At 51.7% G+C, this 26,296-nt stretch overlaps 1 protein-coding gene across 5 annotated transcripts; it reads left to right on the top strand.

Annotated features, from left to right (window-relative positions):
- Positions 1 to 762: 762 nt before the first annotated feature.
- On the top strand, positions 763 to 25,199 carry nfyc (nuclear transcription factor Y, gamma). Of its 5 annotated transcripts, none has more exons than XM_069195397.1 (11): positions 763 to 781; positions 14,302 to 14,411; positions 15,312 to 15,383; positions 15,819 to 15,932; positions 17,451 to 17,546; positions 18,476 to 18,652; positions 20,222 to 20,299; positions 21,921 to 22,079; positions 22,249 to 22,356; positions 22,543 to 22,602; positions 22,727 to 25,199. In XM_069195397.1, the coding sequence occupies exons 1-11, from the start codon at positions 763 to 765 to the stop codon at positions 22,847 to 22,849; spliced, it is 1,116 nt and encodes a 371-aa protein (XP_069051498.1). In that variant the 3' UTR covers positions 22,850 to 25,199. The 5 variants fall into 5 exon arrangements, with proteins under 5 accessions (XP_069051498.1, XP_006631270.2, XP_015203972.1 ...); XM_015348486.2 differs by lacking the exon at positions 763 to 781 and adding an exon at positions 1,696 to 1,802; XM_015348487.2 differs by lacking the exon at positions 763 to 781 and adding an exon at positions 7,439 to 7,862.
- The last annotated feature ends 1,097 nt before the right edge of the window (positions 25,200 to 26,296 follow it).

Here is a 26,296-nt window from a genome sequence, read left to right as displayed (position 1 = left end):
CACGTACACACACAAATACACACAAATACACACACGTATACACACGTACACACACAGGTATACACATGTACACACACAAATACACACACTTACACACACACAGGTATACACACACATAAACACACGTACACACACAGGTATACACACACATACACTCACGTACACACACGCACACTCGGAGACGGTGTTTGTGTGCCTGCACTGACACCGACACGCGTGCTCGGAGACGGTGCGTCTTAATGAACTGAGCCGCCATGGCTGGGATGACATTTCTGCAGCGCAGCACCAGGCACAAACTGAGCAGACAGGCATCGGTGCAGCCTCAGCAGGCCACCGTGCAGGGCCTGATGTACACGCTCATTCAGAAGGGTGGTGTTTGACTCACGAGTCAAAGAAGGACAATGGGTAAAATGAACTTAGATAAGATAAGATCACTTTATTGGCCATGTACAATTTCTTGTATGAGGAATCTGTCTTTTCTCATACCCCAGCTTGCTCTCCATGAGACACACAGACAGGGAGAGAAGCTGGGGGTCAGAGTGCAGGGTCAGCCAATGGAGTAGGATTCCTCTGCTGGCTGCGGGATACAAACTGGCAACCTTCCAGCAGCAGGTGCAGTGGAGGGCCACTGGACGCTTAATGACCTGATTGGGATCAGTTGCTCCCTTAATAGGTTAATGACCATTGTTTCCAGCTCTGCATCCAGTGAGGATTATAAATTACCAGTGAAACCTAATATACTGCAGGCCTTCAGGACCAGAAATGAATTTTGCTGCTTTAGGTATTTTTATACTGTTCTGTTTTTGAGATACAGTAGGTGGTCATTCAAAATGTAAAAACACAATTGCGTGTGTCTTTCTACTGAGATTGTAGGTATTTTGCTTTAAGCTGCAGGTGATCCTGCTAGATGTGTGTGTTGTAGCCCAAGAAGAGCTCTTTCAGCCTGCTGGCTGTGCAGAGGGGAACGGGTGATGTTCCTGACGAGGAGCCCCTGACAACGAGTCAATTAGACCTGACTGGGAGCTGTGCTGGATCAGCAGCTACAGCACTTCACACCAGCTGCTCCAGCGCAGTTTACCTCCAGTCGCTGATTGTGATCGATGTGAATTAAAGAAGCTATTTGACAAGGGAAGATGACTTTTCACTCAAACTATCTCTTCAATGAGGTTGGGTTTCTACACAATTGACAGGCAGCAACAATAGGCTGAACCAGGTTAACTGTTTTGTGTCTCACCTGAAGGAGATTGAATAATATATTTGAGGCTGCCCGTATCCTGCGGTGATAGTGCTTTGGTTTACATGTTCTCAGTGTCTGTCCTACTACACCGGACAGGATCGTTTTGTTTTAGCGTTGCAGCGCCGCCTAGTGTTGAATATCGAGCAAAACATTTCAAATCTCCTAATTTCGAGTGGTACGATAGTACTGGAAAATGATGAAATTGCTAGCTTTTTAAGAAGGCATATTAAAACGACATATCAATCTCACAATTTGAATAAGTTGCTATCTTTTTTGTGAAATAGAATTCTGTTTTTACGTACAAAACGTTAGGGTAACAGCAATGGCGGCGTTTATCCTGTTGTGCCGTAACCCATCATGGCGGCTGCCTTCAGGCTTTCTCTCACGTGACGGCTATTCGCAGGTCTGATTGGTTAACTCCAACGGGGTCGTGCCCAGCTTCCGCTCGAGGGGAGAAGTCGTCAGAGCGCTCGCTGCGCGGCCATCTTGTTTCCCATCGCCGTTAAAATAAAATAAATAATAGGCAGAGCTGGACTTCAGCGCGAAATTCTGAAAAAAGCAGCCGGTGAGTAGGACAGTGGCACTGATTATGGTTGTTTTCGAGAAAGATGAATGGGTTTCTGGGGTTGTGGGATTTATTGCGGGGGTTATTTGAAGCGCCGAGACACTCTCCGCTGTTGTTGATTGTTTCTCAGATGAACAGAGGCGCCATTTCCCTCCGCGCTCTCTGAGGCGCTTATTGGTGGCAACGCTTTACGGAGCGGATAGGCATTGGTGAAACTGCGTCACTGTGCCCGCCATTTTGGCTCCGGGGTGCGCTTCTCTGGCACGGAGTGGCCTTTTCCATGGCGGAGCCGGAATGACGTCCGTTTCACAGGCGCCTCAACCCTAGAAACCTTGATTGGTGGAATCGGGTCCGAGGTTTGATTGGTCTGAGGGACATATCCAAACTTAATCTTTATTGGTTAGAGCCGCTTTCCACAGGTTTTGCGAGCGTTTTTAGGGAAAGTCGCCTTTGGTAGCCGACCGGCGCGTTTTTTGCGCGGCTCTGGTGCCGGGGGTCCCTCGTCGCTTGTCCCTTTCCCCCGCCGGGGCGTCCTCGCCTGCCGCGGGCAAAGAGCTTCACAAAACCCACACGCCCGGTGCAGGTTCGGGAAGTCTGAGACGGGCCGGGACGCGCAGGCCCGGCTGAGCTGGCGATCGAGTCGGCCGTGACCCCGTCCAGCCGAGCCGGGCGCTTTTCTGCCGCTCAGCGGTGTCGGGCGATGGGTGACCAGATCTGTAGAAATTGATTCCTGCCGCCTGTCCTCCCCTGCGCCTGGAGGATGCAGATCTTCCCCGCCGCCCGTTTCCCCGGACAGTGACGTAGCGCCCGGTCCCGGCGTGTGGTCATCTCTGTCCGGCGCGTCCCACCCGGGCGCTCCTGGTGCGGCCTGGCGCCGGCACACCTCGGGGTGCTGCTGACAGATGGAGACTGCCTCAGCGTGGGGCTCGTCTCCCACAATCCACAAAGCATGAGCCTGGTCCGGCCGGCTCCCCCGCAGGCATGAGCCGTGCTGCTCCTGTCGCTCCCCCGGCCCTGTGCTGGCTGGGAACACGCAGCACAAGGCCTTTCCTCCGAGACGGAGAGGATCGGCACAGGCGGCAGAGCACAGTGTTTCTGCGGCGTCTGAAAACGCACCGAGAGGGCATTCTGTCCAAACGTGGGCCGTCCAGTGCCACAGCTGTGCAGGCAGCGATGATGTGTTAGAATACAGTGTGATCCACAGGAGGAAGCGTCAGGCTGATTGTGATTTTCTCGCCAGTGTGCTCGCAGCCTGGGGTCTTTGGCGGGCTGATATGTGGAGTTGTGTGGAGTCTGCCTGTCCGACCCTGTGTGGTTTCTGCTGCTGGCTTGTTTCTGGTCTTCGCTGGGGTGCAGCCTGGCGGGCGCCCCACTTCTCTCCCTCCTGCTGCTGCTGTGCTCGAGCTCCACTTTCCCTGCTCTTCCCCCGACGGGCTTGAGGTGGGAGCCAGGAAAAGTGAACCTGTTTTTTAAAGAAAAACATCTGCGGTGCCGCCCTCCTTTGTCAGCCTTATAAAGAGAAAAGAGCGAAAAAAGTTAATTGTGGTTTTCTTGCCCGTGGGTACCAGTTGGGAAGCCATCTGTTTCTGCTCACTGTAGCAAGGGGTCAGGCGAGGGCTCTGCTGTCGCCACTGTTTTGGCGCAGCGAAGAGAGACTCTGTCTGCAGCAGAAGGAGCCGTCACGCACTTTCTGCAGGGTCTGCGTCTCAAAGACGGGCCCCTGTGGGTGTTTCCGCCCTCCTCGTGGGGTGCGGCGCTGTGAGTTCGCCGCGGGAGACCAGACACGAGACCGGGCAGAGCTGGGCTGCAGGGGCACACGTGCTCGCGCGCGGCGTCGGCCGAGGTCAGCTCGTGGCGTCCTCGGCTTGCCACGCGGGTGCAGCCATGGGGAGCGAGAGCCGTGTCGCGCCCTGTCGGTGGCTGGCCGGCCGGCCCTCTGGGCACCCATGAGCTCGGGCAAGGGTACGCCGAGGTCCAGTGTCCACCATCCTCTTGGCCCTCCTGCTGCCCGCTGAGCTGAACCGAGGCTGGTACAGGAGAGACAACGGCATTGGCGAGTGCATTTCGCTCCACAATGAAAGTTCAATTTCCACAGTTGTGATGTGAACTGGAGGTTTTAAACACACAGCAGGTGACATTTCCAGGCACGCGCAGCACCATGTTCTGCGATTCAGGAGGAGGCAATGAAGTGTCCCGTGACGTGATGCGGCCTTATGAAATTGTAAAGAAGCAGGCCTTAGACCAAACGTATTGCTCTTGACTTCAAAACCGTTTGGATAACAAATAATCCTTTTATTAACTCTGCATGCAGATGACGTTGGAACATTTCTGCAGTGGAATGTCTGCTGCATGAGCTGTACGTATTTGCTCGTATATTGTGTTACATTAGTCATATTCGTCATTACAGCAGCCAGCGTCTCGGTTCTCACAAACTCTCCTCTTGCCCTGACAGGACCTACAGTCCTTTTGCCAAGTTCACAATTTTGTGCTTAATTCTGAGTTTGTAAAATTTTGTGATACCATCAATTAATTTATTTTGTTACGGAGATTTAATAACCGGCCTGAGAAATTGAGACTGCAGCTCCTCTTTAACTGTGTTTGTGCTGCCTTATTAATGCGAGTGCTGTGGGGTAGCAGGTCACTCGACCTCTGTGTGATCTCTGCACGATAGCAGAGGGGTAGAGTTGTAAAGTTTTATAAGCAGGCTGGTTATCTTAGTCTGCCACTCTTGAAGGTTTGTAAAGTTTTATGGACTGTAATGCTTTTTGTTAGGGCAGAAAGGAGACCAGAGCTTGCAGTGATTTATTGTGTTTCTGTTATATGTGTGTTTGGTGGAGCTGACGTTCCTGTATCGCTCTGCAGAAGGTATTTCAGGCTCAGGTCAGGTCATGTGATTGCGTAAGTGCCTGCGCAGGAGCCGCTCCTCGCTGTACTCCCAGAGCTCGCTGGTCAAGGCACGGCCTCCTCTCGATGAGGCCACAGGGTCCTAAGAGGACCCGCGTTAAGCTTCCTGCACTGTCAGAGCGCTTGGGCTCCGTTTATCGGCAGTTTGGGTATGGGATGTCTTAATGTCCCAGTGAAACGCAGGCCACGTGTGATACACGTTTGCGTTGTGCATTTAAGTCAAGGCTGCGCTGGTTCTTGGTTTTGGCCCGTGCCCTGTTCCTTGCAGTAGTTCAGTCCTCTGGATTAAATCTCATTGCAGTGCTGGTGTTTAAAAGCTGTTTCTTCTCTGATATACTGGTGCCACTGAGGGTTCTCCACCCATGACCTTCTTGTGTAATTAAGTGATGTTCTGACATCTCCCAGAGATCCAGGTGTGTAGAACCAAGGCCTTCTGGTCCTTCTACCAACAATTAAAACAGTACTCGGACTAAACTTATTTTTAGTATTGATGAAAGCAGAGCACCACAGAACCATCTGCCTGTAAAGTGTGATGAATGAAGGCTGCTCCCATTGAAATGAGTTTGTAATGAAATTATTTTTGTGCTGGGCTGTGCTTCTTGGGCCCTCTCATTGAATTAGAGCAGTGCAGCAATGTCTTACATCACACAGGTAGAGCTGAGTTGGTTTATGTTTCAATATCGCATGGGAGAGTGACCTTGTGCTGCGTCCCTGAAACTCGCACTGTACTCTCGCCCACTGCAAACGTTAATAATTCCACAGGCAGCCCGAGCCTGGACTGGTGTGGCTGAGTGGATGTGTTTTCTGTACGGTTATCGAGTCCACTGCCTGCCTCTGAACCCGCAAGCTGCGTTCCAAAGACGCGGACAGATATTTCTCGCCTCTCTTGTCTTCCTCTCTCCCGTGTGGTGTCTGCTGTGGGAAGTTTAATTTGGTTTCTGAAGGCCTTTTGGCACAGTAGGGATTCGCTGTGATGCAGGAGTGAGCCAGGAGGAACTCCTGCATCATCGTGCAAAGTCATTCCATGTGCCCCCTGCGCCAGGAGTGCGATGCCCCCCCCCCACCAGGATGGTCGGCCTCTGCCGGCCCCTGTCTGGCACACCCGTTAGTGTCGCAGCCGCCTGGAGTGAACTGTCAGCGCATGATGCGGGGGCCAGCGATAGGGCCCCCTTCCTCCACTAGCCCGGGTGCCGGCCCAGCCCAGCGTACCCCTCTTGGCCAGCTTGGTCTTCCTCCTGCTCTCTGTGCTCTCCCCACCTCAGCCAGGGGCCACACCCCGTCGCTCTCCGCGGCCTCTGCTCCAGCCGTCGGCGCCCTGTAACTCCGGTTCTCCGAGATGCTCTGTGGCGCTCCTGGCGGCTTGGCCCCCCCCCCCCCCCCGCGCGCTGGATAAGCTCGACCTTCCCGTCCTCGCGAAGCTCCTTCCTGTCCCGCGGCTCATCTGGGAAGGAGTGCTGAGCCTGAGCGCGAGACGGCCGTGTGCTGAGGGGCAGTCTTGGGTGGGGAAATAACAGGCTGTCCAACAGCGGCCTGAATCGTACACCTGGAGCTAGTTCAGGTCCGCCGCCTTCTCACCTGCTGCTGGCTGCCCTGGCTGGAGGAACTGGGAACGCTCCCTGGCTCCGGGCCGCCTTGCCGCCTGGACGAACGTGCCGCGGGGTCGCTGGCGAAGGAGGCGCAGGGGCTGCTCGCCCGTCCCAAGCGCTGGACTCCGGGGAAAGCTGCTCCACTGTGGTTTCATCCACCTGCCGCCCCGCCCGCTGGTCCGGACTTTCCCACCCCAGCTGGCTTCGCGCTGAGCCGCCTCGGGCAGGAGCCCGGGCGATACTGCCGATTCTTCCCCTTTCAGCACTTTCCCGGCCTCCTGGAGACGCTCATCCCAAAAATTAATTAAGTGCGGAACGTTCTTGAGTTGTTTGCACTTTGTGTTTAAATCGCTCAGTTCAAGAGAACATTTTATTTCCTGCTTGCTGGGGAAGTAACTGGTAAAGCCAGAGGCCTCAGGGACATGAAAGTGCAGTTTAACAGTAAAGGAATGAACATCCCTTTTCCAAGTCCGGGTCTGCAGGTCTGTGTCGTGTGAGGGAGGATCTGTGCGCACATGAAACGCCGGTCAGTGTCTGAGCGACAGCGCGTGTTGCACTGCGAGCCAGTTCCCACGTCGGATAGAGCCTTCTCTCTTTAAATCATGGGGCTGCTGCGGGCTGCCTGAGACGGACATCACCGGCAACCAGTCACGCGAGGTTGAGCCGTGTGCGTCGGCAGTCCGGCAGCCAATCGGAAGCATAGTGGGGCGGGCTTCGGAAAGACATTTAGTTTGACATTGTAAATAATAGGGGAACTGTTGTCAGAAATGTTCCAGATTTCCTGTCTTTGAAAACAGGCGTGTGTAAGCTTAGTGGTAAGCAGTGAAGTGGAGTTCTTCATTCTCCACAATCAAGCTCTTTTTGATTATTTAATTTCCTTATCTCGTCTCCCTTTTTTTTTTTCCCTTTTCCTCTTTTCTTCCCCTGACCCCTATCTTACAGCTCAAGGTAACTTAAAACAGGAAGTTGGCTGCTGGTGAAAGGGGGTTGGGTGGAGAAGGAGGAGGAGGGAGGTGCCAGAATGACTGTCAGGCATTGCAGCCAACGGAGGGGGAGGGCTCTGTTGTCTGATTGGGCCTTGATGGTCTGGGAGGGGAAGCTGAGGTTGGGAGGCAGGGCTGGGGTATCAAGTAGCACGCTAGATTGATTACTTTTGAATGTTAAAGGGAGAGAAGGCAGAAGAGATCTTGTCTGGAGTCTGTGCTGTACTTCTCTGCTACTGTTTCTGTTTTTTTTCTTTGCTCGTCTTCTGAGGAACAGGGGTCAAGTGAAAGACATGCAGATTATGAGCCTTGATTTCTTTTGTCAGGGGGAACGGGGGCTCTGTAGAGGAGTTGTAGGGGAGGCAGGAGACGAGGGGAGTGCGAGGGGGGGTTGTGTGCTGGGAGGGGGGGGTGATTGCTCGGCTGCAGGCTTCTCGTTCCAAGCGGCTTGCTCGCTGCTTTATTCTGCCTTTTGTTCGTTCCTGGATGGGGCCTTGGGAAGCCTGCCTCCTGCTTTCTCGCTCTCAGCCCAAGGAGACCGTGTCAATGTGCTCCCAGCGCAGGCAGCAGCCCCAGCAGGACGGCCGGTAAGTTTGCACTGCGGCCCAGAGACGGCAGCTGATGCAGTTCTGGGTACAAAATATCCAACGTGAAAGAAGATGTATGTTTGTGGTTTTTTTTTTCTTTTTTCTTTCCTTAAGCGGTAGTTAATTTCTCTTGCACTTCTCTCCCGTACGGATATAGAACACCTTTTAATCCGTAACTCTCCTCTCCCTTACATTCCAGTTTGCTCGCTCAGTTTGTGGGTTTTGTTTGCTTGAGTTTTTTTTTTACAGAAGAGAACTGACCTGTCAGTTCGAGCTGCTGGTGTCCTTGTTTCTTGACCAAATTGGGCTATCGCAAATCTGACAGCACACACGGAATGAAAGACATGAATGGTTTAGATGTGTGCGTCCTGTAGCTTGTCTGGGATTGCTATGATTAAATTAACTTTGTGTTTGCATCTTTTATTATAGTCAGTGCAGTAAAAGAAAATGTCAAAACGAGCTGCTGAAGTATTGATTGACCACACACTGGGGAAACTTCAATATTTTATTTTTTTCTCCTGAGTGGACAGAGTTGAGTCTTGGCACTGAAGCACATAATTCTGGTTTGTGTTGTTGCAGCACTGGTGTTGGAGAAAGCTCCCTCTCACTGTTGCACAGTTCACTCACCTTTTTGCCATTGTGCTCAGACAAAGAGGCCTCAAGAGTAAATTGTTTTCTTGCTTTTATCTTTGGGTGGGTGGGGGTGTCGGTTATCCTGCGAGTTTGACAGTGACAGAGTGAGGAATTTGAGATGGGTGTGCAGTCAGTTAGCCAGTGCGATAAAACTCGCTCCCAGCTCGTGATGCGGAGGGGTCACGACTGTTTGTGAACCACGCTTGACAAACTGCAGGGTCTGGAGCAGGACGGGCGCTGGGGCTGTTCCTGTCCCGGGTGCCTCTCCCGGCTTCGGCTCCCAGAGCTTCCTCAGCTGCTGGAAGTTCACCTCTTGTGTCAGTACAGCAGCGACAATATGGAGTCGGAGCACAGAGGAGGACGGCAAGCCGCCTAAAAATAGCCAGGCGCTGTGTGCTGCCGGTGCACGGAGCTGGTCAGTGGAGCTCAGGGGAAGTTTTGCATGTTATTTGAATGTCCTATTCAGCTGTGCGTAGTACTGTAGTGTGGTTAGAATAGTGGAACTGGGATGGCTGTTTGTTGGCTATTTTTGGCTTCCATGTTCGATTGTGAAATGAAACCCTTTCTGTAGTGTTTGGCTGAGACTTAAAAAAAAAAAAAAAAGAAAAAAAAGCCCAGACCAGGAGTGTAGGGAAATAGTCAAGTTTTCGGTCCTGCTGTCCTTTTGCGGGGCCTTTGTTTTAAAGTCCTAAGTGGTGTTTGTTGTGCTTGCCGTGATCTTTCTCGAGCCGGAGGTGTGAAGGTCACTGGAATGTTAAGGGTTCTGCAGGCGGCCGGTGGTGAGCTAGAGGGAGCAGGTCCTGCGACTGTCCCTCCTCCCCCTGAGGGCCGGCCAGCAGGTGAGCTTAGGAGGAGACATCCGCTGCCTCGCTGTGATGTTGTGATATGGCCTGTGTGTGTATCTTGGGGTTTCACAGAGCAGTCTGGGGATTACTGGGGGGCCGGTAGGTGCTGCAGCGAAAGTTGGGGAAAAAGCCAGGCCTCTCCTTTCCCCTCCCTCCCTCTCTCCAGTACTAATGAGTGACCTTGAGAGATCGCAACTGCTTCCTGGAGTTCCAGGGGTAAGCAGAACCAAGGGCAGCGTTTGCTGTTGAGATCCCAGCACAGTTGCACTTGAGCGTAAACGGATGAAGGTAGTGGAGGGATGGGGGCGTCTCGGGTGACTTTGCAACACTGCTGAACGGGAGAGACCAGCACATGTCGGATCCCAGGTTTAGATCATTGAGCTCATTTGAAGTTGGCAATTTTAGTGCATCCACTAGGTCAGTTTGCGTTTGCGTGTTCTTCTCCCACGTGGTTTGGTTTGTTAGACCCTTCGCTGCCGTGCCCAGATGAGTTATTTCTGTGGGGTGACTGGGATTGAGCCACCATAATGTGGTATCTTTTTTGTTTAATCCAGTTCTTATGTAAGCTTTCAATGTATAGAGTAGTTTGTTCAAAGTAAAGCACTTCTGTTTTTTTCAAAAAGAAGAATTCAGGTCGTGCTTTGCAACTCGTCTTGGAATTATGGGGTAGAAATTGAAGTTTGGATCACAGCACCGTCACCCTTGAATGCCCTTCGTCAGCTGGCATGGTGCCACCTGCTTCTTAACTAAAAACATAATTATTCTGGAGATACACATCTGCCTGGAATGCTTTGGCTTTCTGCAGCAAAGAGTCCTCCCATTTTCTTACAAGGCCCTGGCTGAGTGTGGACCGCTCTGCCCCTCGCAGAGGAAGGTGAGGAAGTGCAGGCAGTGGAGAGCTGGACTGAGGGGGTCGTCCCCACAAGGGGTGGAGGTCCCCTTCAGTGGGGCGATGCTTTGGCTGGAGCAACAACCGACGGAGGGGAAGGCAGGGAGAGAGGATACCTCCCACCCCCACCTGGCCTACATGCGCACACACCGTCCCCTTTGCACAGTTCAAGGGAAAGTTGGAGTTTCTTTTCCAAAGCCAGGCTTGCAGTCACTAGTCCTAGTTTGTTTTTTTTAATCTTGCTGGCAATCAAACTTTAAAGGAACCAGCGTTTTGTTTTTAATGTCGATTAACTGTACATATTACCAAGTCAGGCCGATCGAAATCGGAGTCCTATTTTTGACCACGTGCCTGGAAGAGACAGGTTTTCGGTGAAAGCGCTCTTGTGTGATCGTGGCGTGCAGAGAGACCCAGGAGTTCCTCTTCCAGGCTCTGGGTTTCTGCCTGGGCTGTCATCAAGAGCTGTGATCCTTCAAGGTGAGGGTTTTCAAAGCAGCGGCCCACCTGTGCCCCCCCTGCTGCAGTAATTACCGTGGTGCCTGGTCCCTCCGTCAGGACTAGAGGTGCCGCTGTGTCGCTCAGTCGTGTGACCGGCACACTGTGTCCTGGTGCTCAGTGTCTCCTGCACGCTCGCCTGGGGACCACGCAGGGCCCCTCGGGTGCTGCTCCTCCTCTCGCAGGTTTTTTTACATCCCCGATGGACTCGGGGTTGTGGGAAGAGAACGTGCAGCCTGACTGTTTCTTTCAGGGAAGAGAGCTGCATCTCTCAGGCTTGAAGACGGGAGATTTTTGCCCCAGTGACTCTTTCCCTCGAGCTCTCCCGGTGATCCGGCTGCGGTGCTTCAGGTGAAGCCTTCTTCAGTCCCCGGAGGAGTTGCAGAGCTGCCGTCACTGCAGCAGCAGTTGTTGCGGCCCTGCGTGAGGCGATTGCCGTTAAGCGGACAGAATGATCTTTTTCTTACCGTTTCATGATCGTTGACAGATGTAGCTTGGTCGAGTCAGGCGGGAGACCCCTTGTGCCGAGCCAGGCAGAGGAAGCAGCCTGTTGTCGTACGGCAAGCTGGCCGTATGCCTGCGTGTGCCCGTGACCTGCGGAGTCTTTGAGTCTCGGGAAGGGTTGGTTACAAAGGATTCAGGGCATGTCCAGGTCTGCCCCAGGGTGCCCTCACATGTGACGCAACAAAATCGCCTGGGCCTGCACGCCGGTGTGTTGGGCCTCACACGCAGTGCTGCTCGCACTGGGGAATGAGGAGTGTTGCACACTGGCCCTCGCTGTGTGTGAAGTTCACAGCTGGTGGCCAATGACCTGCCAATTGCAAATCCAAATGCCGAGTGTAGAAGGTGGAAGATGGTCGTAGGCAAAAAAGAAGCTGCTGTCAAGAACCGGGGCTGGACTTTGAGTCTTCAGGTGCTCATTTCGCTGTTGATCCAGGGGTGGCTCGCTCGGTTGGACTTGACTGTTCCCTTGGGGGTTTTTAAAACTCCTGTCATGTCCCCTTGAAGTGACACTTGAGGTCGTTTTTCTGTGTCAGTAGGCTGCATCCCATTTAGACCTTGAATCATCCCAGTCGCTGTTCTTCATAGCTTCTTCCAGGACGGTAGAGTACGTTTTGTGAGACTGACAGTCCTGGTCTCTTGTCTCTTTGTGGACATTCGTTTGTCCAGCAGGCCTTGTTGGTGTCCCTAAACTATCTGCAGCTTCAGACGTCTGCAGGAGGCTTAAACTGGTCAAGCTTGGACTGAGCTGAGCTTGTGGAACCCTCTACCTGCGGTCTGATCGTGGTTGATGGAGAAAGACTTGAGACCTGCAAGGGTTTGTAAGGAATCTCTGTACAGAGACCGGGGGAGGCACAGAAACGGCGCAGGTTCCTTTGCTGTTCCCCAGCTTTTGGAGACACTCCCAGTTTAAGAGGAAAGAGAGCAGGAAGTCGTCTGGGCTTTAAGTGATAATTTTAATCTCCACAGGAAACGGTCAAGTCGCCACTCAGGGCAGCAGCTCGTTTGTGTGTCTCATTTGTTTTCCTCTTCCTCCACCTCCTCTTTCATCATGTCCCCTCTCGGTAGCGGCAGAAATCACAGCATCGCGTCAGCCTCATTGGACTGGTAATTAGACAGATTGTTTTTTAATGTTGCTCGCTGAATCATTTAATTATCGGCCTTATCTTTGGCACACAAACCTGAGCACGTGCCCGCATGGGAGCTGCGCAGCTTTTACAAGGTGCCGTCTTGACGCTTGCGAGTCAAGGCTGCTCGAAAGCCATTTGTCAGTCAAGCAGCCAGCCTGTACTCTTCAATCGTGCCTGTGCTGCCTCAAGCTGCTTAGGCTTCCCTAGTCAAGTTTAAGATGTTGGTGAAAATATAAAAGAGTGCACATTCATGTAAAATTTTAACGCACTGCTGTTTTTGAAAAGAAACTAACCTTGTGCAGTGAATAATGTTTAATTCCACATTATTCTTGTGATTCGGGACCTTGGATATTTAGCGAAGAGCTATATTTAACTGCTGTCATTTTGACTGGGGTCAGGCTCATTATGGAAAACCTGGGAAATTCCAGGCTGCGTCCCCAGCCATGGAGCCTTCGCGGAAGTGAATCCAGTGTTTTGTAAGCATAACTTGAGGAAGATTGTTTTAATCCATCACCATTCGAATGGGGCTGCTGGTACAGTGGGCCGTGTCGAGCTGGAGCGGTCAGGATGGGTGTTCAGTGACTGACTGGGATTGCGCTACGTTGTGGAAAACGCCTGGAAGCCGTAGGGATAGCGTTCCTGGAGGGAACTGGGGAGAGGAAAGGTCTGTGCTGTTCACTTCCTGGGTTTTCCGTTCTTTTCCCATGCCCTCGCTGCCTTGGCAGCACAAGGGCGCGAGTCGGAATGGCACACAGGGAGTCCCAAAAAAGGCAGAAGCCCCGCAGTTGGAGTCTGACGGGGACTTCGCTCTGGTGGTTGTGCTTGCTGAACCGGAGGGTGACACTTGACACTGCTCTTCCAGGCTTCAACTGCTGGCGATTAACAGACACAGAACACATGGTGTAATCCAGCAGGCTGCTGCTCCATGTTCTACTGACTTGTCGGGCGTCTGTGTAGCACAGTATAGAAATCTTCACTTGATTTGAGAATCATTCACTTGGAAATGATAAATCCCCAGTATATGACTGTTAAGCAGTAATGTGAGACTGGTACAGAAGCTTTCTCGTATATCAAATAAAAATCAGTCTTCATCTCCCTGTTAAGCGTGGTCATGGTTTTTGCTCCATGTGCAGATTGAGAGGAGTGTGATTCCTGCCCTGCTGTGCACTCTTTATCAGTCAAGCGCCTCTCTTTTTGGCACAGCTATCTTTGTAGAGATGACACTCCCCCTGTAATTCAAACTTCTGGGTTTTTTGCAAGTAAAACTCCACAAAGAAAGAGCTCTGCGGGCGCCTGCTGCAGCCGCAAGCTCAGACACGTCAGTGAGTAGCGAATGCAGAATTTCTTGCGTGCTGTAGTAACTTGAATGGGACTCCGCTTCAAGGAATCGGATATGGGTTTTTATTTTAACTGGAAAATATAGGACCATGGAAGAAAGTTTTGGTTTTCAGGTAAAATTAAAGCAAAACCATGAGGATTTTTGACAAGCGACCTTCTGTCCTGGTGTTTAACAAGGGGTTTCCAAGATCCCCTGCCTTCGGGCCTAGAAAGCGGAAATATTCTGGCCTTTTAAGGGTAGTGTAGGTGGGTCTTGGCATGCTTGCGCTGGCGCGGGGTGAGGGGTTGGTCTTGCACACAGTCAGGTATGCTCAGCCTGTGCTAGTTAATTCCGGGCTGATGAAAGAGGAGGGAAGAATGGCACTGCTGTAGTGGCCGCAGTCAGGAATGCACAGCGGTGCTTGTAAATTTAGTGCTGACTGCTGGCTGCAGTATCTGGATTACTCCCAGGGATTTGTTTTTATTGTGGTTCATAACACTTATTACTGCTTTTTCATCCTTAATCGTTCTTCCTCCTCTTCATTTCTGACCCTCTCTCTTTCTTTTCTCCTTCTCCTGTTCTCTCTCCTGCCCTCCACACTCCCGCTCCGTCTCTCTCCTCCCTCCAGGAGCCAGGATGTCTGCGGAGAGTGGGTTTGGAGCAGCTGGCAGCGACGCCCAGCAGAGCCTCCAGTCCTTCTGGCCGCGGGTGATGGAGGAGATCCGGAATCTTACAGTGGTGCGTAGCTGCCCCAGCGGATATCGCACCTTCCCTGCGTCTCTGCTCCCTCTTTCTGGTGGGGGGTCTCTAAACCTGGAGAGAGCTTTGTACAAAGGGAGCCCTGTTTTCACCCCTGACCCCGAAGTAGTAGTGTTGCAGTCTGGGGCAGGACCATGCCTTGAGTCAGCAAGCCTCCCTTCTGCTCTGTGCACTGTGCCTGGTCAGTCTGCTCCTGCTCCTCGTTTCCCTCTTGAATCCCTGATGAGCAGGCCAGCCACCCCCCCAGTCTGTGTACGGAGATTCTTGGGGCAGCAGTGAACGCAGTCCCTACATTTATTAGTGAATTAAACTCTTATAAGATCTTATTTAAATCTGAAAAAATATTAAATCAGTTGTTTCTGTGATGCTTTCAGTTTGTTTTCCTGTAATGCAGGAAAAAAGATGTCTTCTGCAGGCTGCCGCCCAATCTTGGGAGCTTCTGGCTGTACTTTAAAAAAAAAAAGGCTTTATAACACGGAGGGTGATCTTATACAGCCTATTTTTTTTACAAAGCTCTGCACCCTTCGTGGCTGTACTCTGGCAATAGGCCATACTGTAAGCATGAAGAACACCAGTGTCCCCCAGTATTCCCCCTCTTCACTATACCTGACTAACTGGACTGCACACTGAGGGATCCTTCCAGACGCCTGTCCGCCCCTCTCCTCCTCTGTCTTCCTGTCCAGCCCAGGCCTCTCTCAGTTCATCGAACCGGTTATGGTTTTAAACATTGGAGGTCATTATGATCTTCAGTCCCTGACCGTCGAGCCCTAGGAGTCCCCTGGGTCAGCCGGTTCAGTGGTAAAGATGTCGAAATGCCCGAGTAAGCAGCGGTTCTGGGTGATGGCAGAGGTCACCAGCGCTGCTTCCCTTGCCTTTCAGAAGGATTTCCGGGTACAGGAGCTCCCCCTGGCTCGCATCAAGAAGATCATGAAGCTGGATGAGGATGTGAAGGTAGGAGCCTGGAGGAGCCTGTGGGCCTTGCTCCCTGTGTTTTTCTTCCTTTGGCTGTAGACCATGAGTTCCATTTCAACCAGTCTGCCTTATTTCCCCATCACAAGCAGTTGAAACCCTTTGTAGTTTCTCCCAGTTCCTCACAGTTCCCCTCTTCAGGAACATGATGCACTTCACAGCGAGCAGGCTTCTGCCTGGAGCCTGAAATCCCATCATTGCATAGTCTACCCAGTGTTTTTTTTTCTAATCTGGTTACCTTGTTGCGGTAAAGAACTTTGTCACGTCCCACAAAGTGATGAGCGGATTTTCCTGTGTTGGTTTAGCATTCCAGAATTTCTTTCCTTTTGTGACTGGAATGCATACTGGCTGCAGGGAAGTTGGCTTGTGTCAAGGTTACAGGCTCTTTAGGGCTCTCCGGCCTCTGTCTGTGTGCAGATGATCAGCGCCGAGGCCCCAGTGTTGTTCGCCAAAGCGGCTCAGATCTTCATCACGGAGCTGACCCTGCGGGCGTGGATCCACACCGAGGACAACAAGCGCAGGACACTGCAGGTAAACTGCACCTCGCGTGGGCCCCTGGCTGGGGGGGTTGCTGCACCCATCGCACACTGGCCGCCAGTTCCACCGTGCCTGGAGAAGCACCGTCCTGGACAGCTCAGGGAGCTCGAGTCGAGGGCTGGAGCTCTGCACTCTGCATAAGAACCTGTCTTGTTTGGCAGTTAACTAGCCAATGGGATCTCCTGCAGTGGCTTCTGGAAGGCATTTACTCACGTAGTTGGGAGACTTGTTCCACTCTCTCCCCACAACCTGCAGGGTGAGGACGTTCCTCCTGTTCCTGGTCTTAAATGCAGTTTCTGGGTGTGTCGTGGTCCATTCTGAAGAAGTCGGCTGGGTTGACTGTCGGGGCCTTCGAGTATTTTGAATAGGCCGCTTCACATTCACCTGTGAAATGGGGACACAAACGGAAATTAAGCAGAGGGTTCAGGCAGCTAACCTCTGGGGTTCAGTCAGTTGGCACTAATTCACCCAAGCACTTGTGTGAGGGGGGTCTGGAACACAATGTTGAAGCTCAGTTCCTGGGAACAACCTGTCAATGGGATTTCTGCTAGATAAACTCTCAAGGTCTGGCTGGGCGCTTATCCTCCAATCAGGAAGCTGCAAACAACTGAACAAGCAAGATGAGCCTAACAGCCTGGCTCTTGCATATGCAACAGTACGATGGCATCTAATGCGTCAGATTTTTCTTTTTTTAACTGGCTTGATCAGTATGGAGATTTCCCTCGTGAGGGTCTTATAAAAAAAAACAGCTCCATGCTGTTGTACACATCAAAACATTACCAAAGCTTGTTGCACGCCCAAAGCCATAAATAAATAATTGTTAGAAACAGATCCTGGGCCCTGGAGGCTAGTCTGTGGGTGTATTTGTCCGTCTTCAGTCTTCCACTGTTCAGACCTGTGGTGGTAGTTGAGAACAGGCTACCTTATCTATGATTTCTGGGGGGATGGGGGAGTCTTGGGAGAAGGGATCACTTTTTATGCGCCATTCCCGCCTTGACCTCTGTCCCGTCGGCGCGGCTCGTTTTCACGCCCCCCCCCCCCCCCGGTTTCAATCCGCGGTCGGTTCGGCGCCAGGCCCGGCCCGTCCCTGCCTGCTGCGGTTTGGACCGGGGCAGCGGGGGAAGGAGTGGGGCGGGGCGGCCGCGATGGGGGCAGGGGCCGCGCCTCCTCGTCAGCGGAGCAGCTGCGAAGGCGGCCCGTGGTCACCCAGCGTTATTCATGCTTCTAAATATAAAAGCATGGGCTGTGTATTTGGGGATGACAATGGGGAGTCTTTAGATGAAATATCCTGTGGAAAATACCACGCGGGACGAGGGGTTTCTATTTTGAGCGCGCTGGTGCCGGCACGAGCCCGATGCAGCCCGGTGTCGGCTGAGATGCGGCGCCCTCGAGGCTCTGCCTGCGTTTTGCTCGTTTGATTTTGTTCTCGTGCCCTCGCTTGTTTTGTTTTTAACCCCCCTCCCTTGTCAAGAGCCATTTCAAACCAGTTTCTTTTTGTGACTGGCTCTGCAGAGGAACGACATTGCGATGGCCATCACCAAGTTCGACCAGTTCGACTTCCTGATTGACATTGTTCCCCGAGACGAGCTCAAGCCCCCCAAACGGCAGGTACGAGAAATAATCGCTCGACCGTCTTCCAGCATTTCGGTCCTGTCCAGGGAGGGAATGAAGACTTTTGTGTGTGTGGGGGGGGGGATTGAAAAAACCCTCACAAAGATAGTGTAGGCGCACAGGGTCGAGAGTGGAAATTGAACAAGAGGAAGTGGAGTCTCTTCCGCCTTCGTGAGCAGGTTCTCTGACCTCTGTGGTAGTGAGGAGGCTGATCTTGTCTCTGACAGCTGGGGGCGCTGTAAACATCCTTGACTGGAAGCTGTGTGGAGACCGGATGGGCTTTCAGTCGGATGTTTGCAGCGGCCGGCTGCCACTTTGCCCACGAGCCTTGTTGTGAAGTTTCCGTCGGGGGGTCTTGAATTTTTCCCGGGGGCTCCCCGGCTGAGAGGGGCTGAGAGAGCCGGGCGTGAGCCGTGGCCAGGGCTGTGTGTAAGGGGTGTAAACATCCTACACTCTCAGCTGTGACAACAGGGAGCTGGGAGAGGGGTGTTTACGCTCTTTGCCACAGAAGGCGGTGCAGCTGCAGGGCCAGAGGGTGAGGTCTTCACTTCCGGTCCCGCCGGGTCACGGGAGCGCAGGCGGCACAGGGACCAGGAGGCCTGGGGGTGGCTTTGTATCGATCCGGTACGGTCGCTAAGAGCCCAGCTGGCGAGAACAGACGCGCTTGCGTCTCTCCAGGACCAGGATCAGGCGTGAGGATCGCTGCTGTAGCCTTAAGGAGCTCCAGCCGGGCGCTGCACGTCCAGGACTGCGGAGTGTGTGGTCAGCTTCCTTCGTGGTTTCGCAAGGCGGTGCTTGATCGTAGCTCTGCATATCTTTTAACATGTATTCGTTTGTTGTGTGTCGCCTTCCAGTGTTGAAATGCCGTATTTGAGCTGCCTCTGACTTCTGCTCGTGTTGTGTGTGTGTGCCTGTCTCTTGCACAGGAGGAAGTCCGCCAGTCGGTGGCGCCGGCGGAGCCCGTGCAGTATTACTTCACTCTGGCGCAGCAGCCGGGGCCGGTGCAGGTCCAGGGGCAGCAGCAGGGACAGCAGGCCGCGGCCCCGGCCACCACCGCGCTGCAGCCTGGCCAGATCATCATCGCCCAGCCGCAGCAGGGCCAGGTGAGGCTCGGGGGAGCCCCACCCCCCCCCGGGGCTGAGAACTCGGCTCGGGGTTCACTACGACACCCTGCAGACCTCTGTGGTTGTGGCCCCATTCAGACAGACCTTGGCCTGTTTAATTAAGTTGGAGTTTACCCCTAGGGGGTCTCCCTTCAGCAGTGCGGCTAGGCTGCTGAAGCAGCACATTTGCAAAAAGGTTTGAGGTTCCTGGGCCTTGTGCTGCTGCTTGACCACCCTGCAGGGTCCGCGCTGTGACATAAGAACTTCTATCACTAAGGCAGAACCTACGCCATTTTGCCGCCACCAGCCCCGAGACCAACCTGTAACCCGTGATGTATAGAAGAAGTGCTGAATTTATCCAGTGTTACTTATCCTGGGTCCAGTAAGTCAGGTCATGACCCCTTTGTGTTCCATGTGCACAGCGTGACAATGACTTCTGCGGCACCACTTCTGTCTCTCCATCATGGGTTCGCTTCAGTGCTGGTGGCGGTGGTAGAAGTGACCAGGCTGTGCCCCCTGTCTCGTGTGTTGCTGAGGGCCCCTGGTATCTGTTAAGTTGTGCTTCATGTTGATACCTGAATCACTCCAGTACTTCAGTGCAGATTTCTCCTCCTCATTAGCCATACTTACTGCTTACACCTCATGTCCACACAGGACTGGCCATTGTGTGTCATTCATTGCTCTGTTTTTCTGCGCTTAATTTATCAAGAAGCAGCCAGTAAGGGGTGAATACTCCAGTGTGCTTGTGCTTAGATTTGCCGTTGGTCAGTTCTGGGCCAGGCCACACTTCTCTCTTCTGTGTACTTGTCAGAAGCTGGAAACACTTCCAGTGAATATAGAGGTGTCTTCTCGACAGGTTGTCATTACAGCAACGTCCTTATAGAACTTCAGTGCTCTGCTGATTCTATTTTTAAGTAGTGTATGGGTGGGTTTTTAAATTTGATAATTGAAAGTGAATGTTGCTTTATGGTGAAGTGATAGAATAGAGGTTTCCTCTGGCTGCTCTGTTTTCCTCCCACAGTCCCAAGACATATTGGTACGTTAATTAGTTTGTGGGGGGATTGGCCCTGGTGTGTTTGTCTGTGTGCCCTGCAGTGGCTAGTGTCCTGTCCAGGGTGTATCCAGCCTGGCTCCCATTGCTTGCTGAGATAGGCTCTGCCTCCCCCACAATCCTGGATTGGGAGAAGCGGTTAGGAAATGGATGATATCTGTAGAAATCTGTATTTTCAGACCTGGATCGAAATGTTCAGTTTCAGCAGAGTTCTCATGTCAAGAAGCTAAGCAAGGCTGGGCCCAACAAGTGCAGGGATGGGGTTGTGTCCCTCCAGGGAAAGCCACGCTGCTGGTGAGCCAGCAGGTGGCGCTCTTGTCTCTGGACCAGAGTTTCCAAGCCAGTGCCCCAGTATGGTGGGCCTGTCCTCCAGGTGAGCTGTAAAACGGAGCTCCTGACTGGTTATTAAACAACCCAGGATCATGTTTGTAAGAGTAGGGGTGTTACTCTGGCGTCCTGGTGAAATTTAACTCGGTGCTTATACAGTATGTCCTCCCTGAATCTCCCTCTTAATTCAGCTGGTGAAGCCGTTTCCCACCCCTCCCTCTACCCTGCTGTGTTGGGGGGCTGCAGGTGTAGAAGAGGCACTTCTAGCGGTAGGTGGGTTGGGTCCCCTCCTAATCCCTATTTTGCTGCAGTTGAAAATTCTGTAATGCCCTGCAAATATATAAAGCACCGAAATTGTTCTCTTTGTAGTGAAATAAAAAGATAGACATTTTCTAGTGCCTTTTGCTTCTGTGTTTTTCGAACTTGCTGTACAATTAATGTCCGTTTGTACAGCTGAAATCGGTAGCAATTCAGTCCAACTTTCTGCATCTCAACTGCTTGCCCTTGCGGGGAGACTGAGCTGAGGTCTCTGGTACGGAACGTGAAGACCACTTCAGCTGCAGCGTGCGAGGTGAAGGCTGGAGGCTCTCGCGCAGCCGTGCTGTAACAGTGCGTTCGTGTGCATACATGTCTTCTGCCCTTCTCGCTTGCTCTTGCAGTAAAGCTCTCTCCTGCCGGAGTGCCGTTTGTAGGTGTTACAAGAAGCCACTGTGCAGCAGCTGTACAAGGGCAGGTTGCATAGTTGAAGAGCAGAGCCTCCCCCATCATGGTACTGATCTCGGGGTGGGGGGAAAGGTGCAGGAGAGGAAGAGGAGGAGTTTGGACGCTGCGATATTGACACAGGGCCTAATGCAACTGTGACAAAACGCCAAGCCTACAACCAGTAAACGCAGCAGTATCTGGGCTAGCCTGGCCATGTTCACCATGCTTATAACAAAGCTGTGGACGTGCTGCTGTTTTTAGATGGCGTCCAATTTTGACATGTCTGGGCTCTACAGAATACAGGAGTGCAGCACATTTAACTGCTGCCTTTTGACCTTGGAGATTGTATTTAGTTGGCAGCAGCTCTGCTGGTTCTGCTGGGTCATGTCAAGACTGCAGTGGGACCCCTCCCACCAAGAGACAGCTCGATTGTCTCAGTGCTGTTAGTGGTTGACCAGCAGGTGACTGTCTCTGGGCCAGAGCTTCCTGACCTATGCTCAAGCAAGTTGACAGGCAGGCACTGTGCTGTCCACACTGTGGATGTTCGAGATCCCAGGACGCCCTACATGACGTTAAGAGAGCAGACATCAGGCGTCTGAGCCCAGATCTTGTAGAAGTTAACCTGACCAACATCCGACTGCTGTCATTAGAAATTCTGCCCCACCCACACTCTCTCCACAGATATCTCAGGAGATCTTCCTAGTAGATAAAGGTGTATATATTAACCATTTAGTGGTATGAAGTATTTCAAGTATAGCACTTGTACACTATCCTGTCGGTAAGTGTAATGCTGGGAAGTTGCAAATACTTTGGATTACGTTCAGCTACCATGTTGGCTGTGAATGTTGAACGTCGGGGCTAAATTTACATTTTAATTGGAAGTCTTTCATACTCCAAATGAACTTTGCTCTGTTAGTGCATAGTGACTGTTAATGTAAGGTTTGCGCCTCGGAAGGTCTTCTTTTCCCAGACTTTATTTGTTTACACTGACAGCTGTCTGAAATCGTGCTTCCTTTGCTGTGTCACTGTCAGTCATCTCAAAATATGTAATACTCAGTACAGATCATTTTGCTAAATCCTGATGGGGAATGTTGACGCTGCAGTTGCTGGTTCGGGGAGGTGGGGGGAGTGGCGGTGAGAAGTGGTGCATTCCTCTTTACGGTTTTTATTTTTGCTTCTCTGTCCTAGAGTGCACCTGTGACGATGCAGGTCGGGGAAGGGCAGCAAGTGCAGATCGTGCAGGCAGCTGCGCAGGGGCAGACGCAGGCAGCACAGCCGGCAGCAGGGCAGACCATGCAAGTCATGCAGCAGATCATCACCAACACTGGGGAGATACAGCAGATACCAGTGAGTTTGAGACTCCATATTGATGCCGGTTGTAAAAGTTACAAGCCAGATGACGACGTATTTTGGTTTGTCTTTGATAATGCTCTGGTTTTTTTTTCCGAAATTGTTTGTAACGGGTGACCTGCTGAAATGTGTGGCTTTGTCTCCCCCTTGTGGTGGCTCTGTGCAGGTGCAGCTGAACACCGGCCAGCTCCAGTATATCCGGCTGGCTCAGCCCGTCTCCGGGACCCAGGTGGTGCAGGGGCAGATCCAGACTCTAACCACAAACACTCAGCAGGTACTGCGTCTCTCAACTGCTTTCTGAGCCAGCAGTATCCTTCCTTAAGATGTGAGAAGGCACATGTGGCTTGGCTGGTGAATCGTGCGTAGCAACTCTCACAGTGTAACAGCTGCCATGAGAGGAGTGTAAGTCCAAGTGTCTAAGAGCACAACGTAACGTTTCTCCTGTTCTTCCTGCGTGTAGATATCGCAGACGGAGGTGCAGCAGGGACAGCAGCAGTTCAACCAGTTCACAGACGGCCAGGTGAGACAGATGGCCTTTGCTCTAGCTTTTGCTTTCCTGTTTATTCCTTTTTCACGTGCGTTTCCCGCACTGCCCGCGTGGCGGGGCCCTAACGCCGCTGTTGTTGCGCGTCCTGTGTTTCCAGCAGCTCTATCAGATCCAGCAGGTGACCATGCCGGCAGGGCAGGAGCTGGCCCAGCCCATGTTCATCCAGTCCACCAGCCAGAGTGCGGACGGCCAGGTCACCACGCAGGTCACTGCGGACTGAGACCCCCAGGGCCCCCCCAGGAACTCGCAATAACACACTGGTCCAGAAACAGAGCTGCGCCTCTCCCTCCCGCCCCCCCTGTCTTCCGCCCTCCCCGAGCTCTCCGACTTTGGTGAAGTCTGCTGCGTGCGTGTGTCAGTGTGAGTGTGTGTGTGAGTGAGAGAGTGCAACTTCTGTGCCAAAGCCCCCTCTGGACACGTTCGCTGAGGGCAGAGAGGATCCAGCTTTGGGGAGCTAAACATATAAAACATCACAATTTCAACTTTTGTTTCATCTGAAAGATCTTCTTGAGCGCTGGAACTGTCTTTTTTTCCTGTTTTTTTTTTACATAAAAACAATACAGTGAGTGGTACTTGTCCCAGTGTCATTTGCTGCCTTCAGGAGCAGCTGGTTGTGTTGTATTAAAGGGAATACGAAGGGTTTTGAGAACTCGGAATCCTGTTAAGCTGAAGGTGAAGAGCAAGATAAGGAGTCCTGTTCTGAATTTGACCTTATCCCTCTACGTTTCTCCTGGGCTCAGCCTGCCTGCCTCCCAGCTGTGATGGGTGTTGTCGTGTGTTGCGTGGTTTAAGTGGCCCATTTCTCCCTGTAGTTTCTAAGCCCCTTCCATTCTGCCTGACGTCGCCTGAGACTGGGAGTCGGAGACCAGGGACTCTCCAGGATGAAGAGAACAACTCGTTTGGGCTTTTTGTAAGCTTAGGTCATCAAATCCCATCCTTGTTCTGACAAATCCCAGTGCTGGTGCTTGGATCAGGCAGAGATTAATGGACTTGAAACACCCCCCCCCCCCCACCCTGCTTCGGAGTTAGTGCCAGTAAATTGAATTAAATCTTTATTTCTGATTCTTTGCGAAATGCTGTAGGAAGCTTAGTGTCATCTTAGTGTCTGTGGCAGTGTTTCTGTTACAGACGTGTGTGTGTATATATATATACCTCTGTTTTCAGTGTCTCTTGAACCTTGTCTTTGGCTGTTGTAAAAAGAGGTTAGTCCTTAGTGTCAAAGACCCTGTCAGACAATGTAAGGGGCTCTGGGGTTCAGTGGCAGTCCTGAGCTTTACAACCACAGGAGAAGGGTCTTGTTTCAGCTTCTGTTTGGTTTGTAAGCAGCAGTTCTTTGTGGTCCCTGACTGGGTGGTAAACGTTCATTCTAACAAATCTTTCAGAATTATTGTTATTGCAACTATTGCTGTTTAAAAGCAGCAGTATAAAACAGGGACTCATGAGAGGCATCCTAGGAAAACTTCATGACATGACGAGGTTGGTAGGAAAATGTACTGAACTGGAAGCTCTGCATTTCAAGCGTTCTTTCGTTTTCTTTGTTTTAGCTGAAGAAGCACTATTTGATAGCGACCTTTGTAAAATGTGGACATACGTGAAACCTGATGCTGGCAAAAAAAAAGAGGAATTGGAAATTGTATCTGTGGCCCTGCTGGGAACCTTTGTGATGTTTGTGATCTGGTGATGTGCTGTGACGTCTGCGTGCAGGACTGGGAGAGGGCTGGCAATGCGTGCCAACCCCTGTGCCCTACGGGGTGTCCAGGGCTGTGCCGGGGCTCCTGGTGGGCAGTGCGTCTGGGCTGTGAAGTAGTGTGTGCGTGTGTGAGGAAGACGGGGAAGTGGAGTTCAAGGGTTGCCTGTAGAGAAGAAAGTCTCCACGCTTTTATTGTCGCTGTTGAATGTTCTGTAAATAGTCGCCCCCCCCTTCTCTGCCTGTCTGGACCAGTCTCTGATCAGGAAACTGCCTCCCCTTCTTCCTCTCGAATCTGTTTTATAGCAGAAATGGTCAGTCCTGGCGCTCAGGGCCACTGGTCTCCTGTTCGTTCTCCCACACCTGGGCCTTTAATTACTATACTGTAATTAGTAATTACAGGCACATCCTTTTAAAGTGTGGGTGTCCCTTCCCTTGGCCAGGGGCGTCGACTTCAGTATTAAATGTGGGCGACTTGTGTTCTTCACAAGGGTGCTGACCTCCGTCAGCTCGACCCCTGAAGGGAGGGGTTAAAGGGAAGCTCCGCCCGAGGTGTGACGGCGAGGCCCCGCCCCCCTGTCCGTCTCTGTGGGCCAGAACAGCCGCCAGGCTGTGGCTCCCAGCACCAGGGCTCGCCAGCACTGTAATATAGCGCCACTCTTTGTAATAGTCATGTAGATTTTGGTATTTTGGATATATACAGTATATTTTCCATTTATTCTCCCTCTTTTTGTACTTTTAGTGTTGTTTTCGCATGTAGTTAAAGCTGCCAGCATGAAAAGCAACAGACATTTATAAATATTTTTTTCTGTCTATTAAGTGTTGTGCTTTTTTTTTTTTTTTTTTTTTACTTTTGGTTTGGGAGAAAATAAAAGAAGGAAACAATGAGACTTGTGTATGCAGCTTCTTTTTCTGTAGTGATTGTTTTTTACTCACACCCAGAAAACCACATTGGAGGAGTGACCTTTTCTGACCTGCAGTAGGAGGAACAAATATCGTTCTGTGTATCTGCATCTGCCTATTAGCCGTGAACCTCAGCCTTACTATTAAAATGTTTATATTCGTATTACAAGGACTTTAGTGCAGAACTCAGTAACTCATCATGTGGTGCTGAGCCAAGATTGAATCTACATTTATTACCAGCGAGTGTTTCAGAGGTGGCTTCTTTCTTGCAGGAATGCAGAAATTAATTTTGGAGATAACTCGCATGAGTGTGTGTGTGAAGGGGATAGAGGAAGTTTTGCTGAATTCTAGTTAAACAGCAGGGCAGTGGCGTCTGCAACCTGTACCTCGGCCACTGGACAGATCCCGGATGAGCTGTAGTCGTCCTGCTCCCTCCCTGGGATCACAGGGCTCTTCAGGCTTGACTCGTCTAGAATCCAGTGTCTTTTCAAACCACCAGCTTTAAGATACCTTAAAAGAAAAACGGTATGGGCCCAGCGACGTCCATAATTGAGTTCAGGGAGGTAAAATAAGAAGCTGGGGCTGTCGGATGAACTGGAAAGACTGCAGTTTCTCGGGCTCTGACATCACCTGTGCCGCACTACTGCCTTCACACCACTGGGTGGCAGCACACAACTGTCCTCGTGGTAGGGTTAGTATTTCTCTGTTAATTTATTCCCTACATTCCTGTTCCAGGTACTAGCAGACCACAAGCTGTGCAGGCAAGGCAGCTGTTTATATATTTTATACTCATCTGAGGCGATGAGATTGACTGCAGTCTGCCAGGCTTCCTTCTTTACAAAGCAGTACAGAACACGTGAAATGACCCCTCTATTCCCTGTTTCTCTGGAGTCTTGCCTATTTTACTCCACCAGCCCTGTTGTTGGAACTTGACTGAAGCGGCAATTCCATTGAAATCAGTGACACGGTCATAAAGGTGTCTTAAATGGATTCTCCCTTGTTCTCTTTAGTGACTGGTTTTGCACAGAGCAGCTTGTGCAGTGGGGGTTCAGTCACCTGGTTTAAGGCTTCAGAAGA

Source organism: Lepisosteus oculatus, chromosome 11 (genome assembly GCF_040954835.1).
Source record: "Lepisosteus oculatus isolate fLepOcu1 chromosome 11, fLepOcu1.hap2, whole genome shotgun sequence".
Taxonomy (NCBI): Eukaryota; Metazoa; Chordata; class Actinopteri; order Semionotiformes; family Lepisosteidae; genus Lepisosteus; species Lepisosteus oculatus.
The sequence above is the reverse complement of the archived record's forward strand: the minus strand, read 5'-3'. Positions and strand labels throughout refer to the sequence as shown.

Coding starts and splice junctions, on each gene's coding strand:
- nfyc (XM_069195397.1), top strand. Junction 15,933..17,450: donor ACAAGCGCAGGACACTGCAG/GTAAACTGCACC, acceptor CTGGCTCTGCAG/AGGAACGACATTGCGATGGC. Junction 22,603..22,726: donor ACCAGTTCACAGACGGCCAG/GTGAGACAGATG, acceptor CTGTGTTTCCAG/CAGCTCTATCAGATCCAGCA.